Genomic DNA, 6,025 nt, shown 5'->3' on the forward strand with positions numbered 1-6,025 from the left:
TTTAAACTCTCCCACTCTCATACACTCTGGGGACTTTAATAGTTCATATTGACAGGCACAGCACGTTGCTAATTTCATTCACAAGCTTTAAAATTTCAATACATTTCAACATGTGAATCTATTAGAGTTTTAAAAGTGTGAGTAGCATCAGGGCATCCCAAAACTAAAAATTATAATTTCTCTCACTGGGATTTCAAACCAGTCATCTAGCCAGAAGCATGTTATTTTTATGAATGAAATTAATTTTTCAAACTTCCCATACAGATTTTTTTATATTTTTGTACATTGTAGAGCCTGTCACCAGGAAATATTTTCTTTCAGTGTCATGGTAGTCGGAGGGGGCTGGGTGAGAGATTTGGTGCCTTAGCAGAAAGCACAAATAGGGTTTTAACTGTACCAGAGAACTAAGAATGGGCTAGGAAAATTTTTCACCCTGGAACATAGATGAAAATCTACTCACCTTACTAAAAAGATGAAGGTCAGTGTGACAGCCATCAGTCACTACCACAGATTACATTTACTAATTAATCCCAGTTTCTGAAGACAGACCAGTAAGTCTGAACTTGGGCATGGTTTGGAGTGTGGGTTAGATTGCATACATCTGCAAAGTGGCTGCATTTACCGGTTCCCTGAATATTGGTGTTCTGTACCGTTATATATGACCTGCAGTGCTGTTTGTGTGTATTCAATTGAGTCATGTAAGACTATATTATACTTAGTGAATATATCTGGGGTTTAATTTATTCTTCTTCAGTGTGGGATAAATTAATTCATAGTAATAGATTAATGTCACAGTTAATTGTCATAGAATATTATTGTGGGCAGACACTACACTCGGCAACCATGGCAGTACAAATGGAAGAATCTCCAAAGACCTGTTAGTGTCCCAGTCATGCTGGTAGCCTAAGTATCTCATTTCTTCTGTTTATCTATTCAGTATTGCAGTTGCAAAATAGCAGTGTTCGTGATCAGACTACTGAGAATCTGGCCAGATATCAGCATGTCATGTCTATTTAGATTTTTACCAAACCGCGTTTGAAGCAGTTCTTTATGTCACACTTGTTTTTTCAGATAAGTAAAAGGTATTTTGGTGTCATAGGAGATAAAAACTTAACAGTATTTTACTAAAATGCCAGTGAGATTGGCTGTGGACATTTAAATAAAGAATCTCTTTCTCGGCTTCTCTTTTTATGGGTAGCTCCGAATCAAGAAGCACCATCAGTTTTGTACATAAATTACATGCTGTACTCCTGTAGGTTGGCTTCATTTTTATCTGATCCTTTTGGAAGCTGAAATACTCACAGAGTATCAGAAATGGATCATCCCCAGAAAACCAGCAGTATTTTTAGAAAATACTTAAACTGCTAGCATATGATAGTTAAAAATTCTGGATCTGCTTTGAGTGGTGAACACCAGCTCTGGGTAGGAACAACCCAAACCGGGAAGTATAAAAGTGATGCTCTTCAAGTCACAGCTGCAAATTGTCCAGCAAGGGGCAGGAACAATACAGGTAGAAGCAAAAAAGCACTTTTCTAACCCACGAGGTTGTTAATAGCAAATATTTTGTAAGGGAACAGTGTTTCTGCTCTCCAGTTACAACTGTTTTCATAGAGCAAACGCGGAAGGGGAGGAGGGGAAATGCAGGGTGTGTTTTCAATGGGTTTAAAAGTAGGCTTAGAAAAAGAGAGAGCTTTGTTGTGTGAGATCTTTTACAAAACAGGTATTTTCTTATTCAAGAGACCGTGGCTTCTGTAATGAATTCGAAAGATGCCCAGAGAAACTGATGTTTCAGCTTCGAATTCCATTGAAGAAAAATGCTGTTATGACTGAATCATGAGACAGGTTTCACGGGGAATACAAAGCTGTATGTATTTAGTCACTTAGTACATGCTATGGAAACATGCATGTCCTATGGTGGTTCTGGATATATCACATGCTGATTTTAAACCCTCTCTTTTCATTTAATAACTATTTGAGAGTTCTGAGCATATTGCTACTGTTTGTAGCTCTTAGTTGTCTACTTCAAGAAAACTATTTTGCTCAGCACAGCATTCCTTTATGTTACACATTAATAGAGAGTTTTCTTCTGACACAAATGTCAGTCAATGGCTGTTTTAAGGATCCCGTTTTCAAATAATCTATTTTTAGGTACGTAAAGATACACGGAAACAAATATTGTGCCAGGTAGTGCAAGCTTGGTGTCATTTGGTTTCTTGGGACATCTTACATTCTGTGATTTCCAGTTCTCCTTTAAGTTCAGCTCTTTCATCAAAACAAGCTTTGTTGACTCATACAATGATGGTATATATTCTTTTTATGATTTATAGACAGTATAGAACGGGGTGTTCTCAAACACAGAAATTATATTAGCTAGCTAGTGTAACGTTTTTTAGAGTTGTTCGGTGATGGTGGAGCCTAGCTCCAGCAGGTTAAATCTATTTAATCTGGTTCGTGAAACAGAGTTTATAAAGTCACAAAATCCTGTGCAGTAGGTTGTAGCAGGAGAATGTGATCCTGTTGCTACTTTCTGTCTCCAAGGATTCAGACTCTAGGAATAGGAAAGAGCTACAGGGGGTGCCTTCAGTTAATTCAGGAGCTGTTAGCATCAGTTAGAGGAGGTAGGGAGAGTAGTTGGGAAAACTGGGTATGCAAAAGCGCACCTGACATATGTTGCATACATGATAATAACTTTGTTCATAATGACTGAATTTTTAAATCCCATTATTGGCCTCTCCCTTCGCTGAACACTGATGATCACTTGTGTGTTTGTGATGCCAAACACATATGTTTTCTGACATAAGTAAAATCTCGCCTTTAAAACTCTCCAGAATTTTACTAATAAATTATTCTGTTCCAATGTACTGGATTATGATATCTCTATTAAATTTTTTGCAGTCACCTGTGTAAATGTGAATTTAGTCAACTTGTTTCAGAGGTACCATGTTCCCTTCTTTTGCTCCACTGTGTAGAATATCAATGACTTGATTATGGACTACATTTACTTCAAAACCATTGCTTTATTATGTTGTAGTTCAGCACTGGCATGGAATTAAGGCATTTTAATACATACACAGCAGCTGTATTGCCTTATATCTAATGGGCCCTCTTGTTTGGAAAAATAATTCTTTCCAGTTATGCGCCAGCATTATTCATTCAGTTTATCTTTATCAGACTCCTGCACTCACTCACATAATCGATGATAAGTTTACTCAGGTTTCACAGGTCTTGTAAGACTCTTGCACATTAGTCCCTTTGATTCATCAAATCTGGCTTCTCTAGCTTCTTGCTTTGTACTCAGATAATGAAAATTCAAGCCTAAAATACATTAAATAATGATATATTAAAGTATCTGTCAACATTTCAGTCTCTACAGAGATGTATATATCAGAATTTTGGAGAAAGGAAAAGAGAGTTTTGTGTATCTGGTAAAAATTAGTCAATCTGGTGATTTTTTTTTATCCAACAAACTCATAGCTTGACACATTCTGCTGAATAGGCACATGAAAAAGCAACACTATCAGTTGCATTTTCTAAATTTCTCAAGATATTTTTCTGAGTATTTGAAGAAACATAGGTGCCGTGGTCAACAATTTTTATCCCCAAACATGGATGACACTTTAAGTAATTCATTGAAGGGTACATACCACCAGGTAGACATTGTCTTCATCTTATCTCTGCCGGTGAAAGAATGCGTAGGTTTCTGGAAGGCAACAGTTAGAATTGTGTCCAACATATATTAATTTTTTTTGTTTGCCTTACAAGCATAAAACAAACCATCACAAATACTCAACTAACTTTGACTACATTGAGCTGTAAAGTGAGACTTTTCTAACCCATCTTCATTTTTTCCCTATGTTGGTTTCAGTCATCATTTTTTATTTTAACTTTGTGAAGCATTTGGGGAAGAAATATCTATGAAAGGTTCTAGGAAAAAAACCCAACACTCAACCACAAGCCAACTCAGTTTAATGTGTTTTACTTTCAGAAATGTGAATTCAAAGCAGAAAATAAAGATATAACGAAGGAAGCTTACCGCTCAGGGTTGAGTTCTAAGTGTGTTTCCTTTAAAGTCATCATGCATGAGTGGATTAATGTCAGGATAGCAATGTAGAAATAATAAGATATTAACATATACCTTTTGAAATTTGACAGGTGCTTTTCCAGCATCAGCACTGTATGCACGCAAAGACTTGCTTCAAAGACCTACACATGTTGCTACCAAAACTTTTCAGGGCCTGCGAATATTTGTAAATGATGAGCTCCATGAACTCTTTATAGGGCTGAAGATGGCTGAGAAGTTTCTAAAACCTGGAGGTCGCCTCGTAACTCTCTCCTTTCATTCACTAGAAGATCGTATTATCAAACGTTTTCTTTATGGAATAGACATGACAGAAAAGTGGAATCTTGGCTCAAGGCAGAAGATAAGACAGGCTCTGAAAAACTGCTCCAAAAAAGAAGAAACACAGGAATTTCTGCATGGAAAATCCAGCTCCAGGTGGACTTTTATACAGAAAAAAGTTCTCACACCCCAGGCCAAGGATATTCAAACAAACCCAAGAGGAAGATCAGCCAAGCTAAGAGCTGCTATTAAACTCTAAAATGAAATATGTGATTATATAATTGTATAATTTCCTTAAATTTTGTTTTCCAGAAGGCTAACTGGACAGATAGTATCAAACTGAAAAAAATAAAATTAAGACTGTTAGAAAACATCTCTTTCTTACTTTTGTTCTCTTTAATTAGGATGCAGTGTAGAGCATCAAAAGGTAAAATAAATGTAGATAAGTGGGTGTCGCGAATTATACAAAAGAAATGTGTTTTTAAAAAGAGTACCAAACCCAAGGTTTATAAAAATTACAGGTTTGATGTATTTTCAGTATTTTCTTCAGGTGAAATTCAAAAGCCTGACATTATCAGTCTAAATTCAGTAGCTGATTGACAGAGACACATATTTATGGGGGTGCATTTCACACCCCAAAGTCAGATGGCTGGTTTAGTCTAGAGGAAATTTAAACTGACCTAAGAATTCCTAATATATTAGTCTCTGTATCTTGGTCGTCTTGCTGCATGAATGCCTGTGGGACAAGAGCTGGTTCTTAAATAGGCTGACATCAGTATGTAGTGTTCTATCCAGGAATTTGTAAATGGACTCTTACCCTTTATTAAAATAAGTAAATATTTACTGCTGAGTGGTCACCTGGTTATTTAACGTTTATGGGTTCTAAATAATGAATGTATCTTGGGGGAAAAAAAGGATACTTAAGAGATCACTGTTTGCACTTGAACACTACAAGCAGTCAGATTTGTACTTGATCGTTTGAATTTCTTCCTGGTAGCCTAAGTTCTGTGCATAGATCCAGTACAACTTCTAGGTGTTGATGGAATTATAGTGAACCCATCGGTAAAAGGGGGTATGGTGTGTCTTACGAAGTGTTCTCCTTTGCTGGTGATCGTTTATTAAGAGGTGCTACTTATGTAAGTATTTAATTATTTTATAAAAGGCCCACTGTAACACCGGTTCCTTTTTGGATGCTGTCCTACGTAGTGGAACATGTAACTGTTCTTCTAGTAAGTATGAAATTAGATTTAGCTTTGGGTTTGTATTTTATCTTAACAGACCATTGTTTTGCTATCTTTGTATGTTAAAAATGATTTAGAAAATAGCCTAAGTTTCAACTTTTTTGACCTCTGACTCATCTCTTCAGGAGAAAAGGTATTTGGATAATCAAATTGGTAGAAAGATTTCATTTGTGGTGAACCTGAAACTTGGCTGGTGGAATGAAAAATGCAGTTTCTGACTCAGCTAGATGATTACTACACTGGTTTCTGAAAGAGAACTGACTGGATCATTCTGGACTTGATTTTCAGCAAGCATCCTCTTTATGTTTATATAAATAATTACTTCACAGGAGGTTTTTGTGTCATATTGACACAAGTTGAAATTTAAGTTCATTGTCTATAATATACAACATATTGAAATACCTGAATATTGTTTAATTCCTTGGTAAAGCTAAGTCATGTAATG

At 36.1% G+C, this 6,025-nt stretch overlaps 1 protein-coding gene across 9 annotated transcripts in view; it reads left to right on the forward strand.

The window, feature by feature from the left end:
- The window catches only part of METTL15 (methyltransferase 15, mitochondrial 12S rRNA N4-cytidine), a 95,018-nt gene extending 90,306 nt beyond the window's left edge, over positions 1–4,712 (forward strand). For 8 of the 9 annotated variants that reach the window (XM_055721699.1, XM_055721698.1, XM_055721697.1 and 5 more), the window contains one exon: positions 4,153–4,712. In XM_055721699.1, coding sequence (XP_055577674.1) covers positions 4,153–4,598 — 446 coding nt within the window. In that variant the 3' untranslated portion in view covers positions 4,599–4,712. The remainder of the gene's footprint in view (positions 1–4,152) is intronic. The other variant, XM_055721700.1, reaches the window with a different exon arrangement.
- Positions 4,713–6,025: the final 1,313 nt, after the last annotated feature.

The sequence above is a fragment of the Falco cherrug genome, chromosome 10, assembly GCF_023634085.1.
Source record: "Falco cherrug isolate bFalChe1 chromosome 10, bFalChe1.pri, whole genome shotgun sequence".
Classification (NCBI taxonomy): domain Eukaryota; kingdom Metazoa; phylum Chordata; class Aves; order Falconiformes; family Falconidae; genus Falco; species Falco cherrug.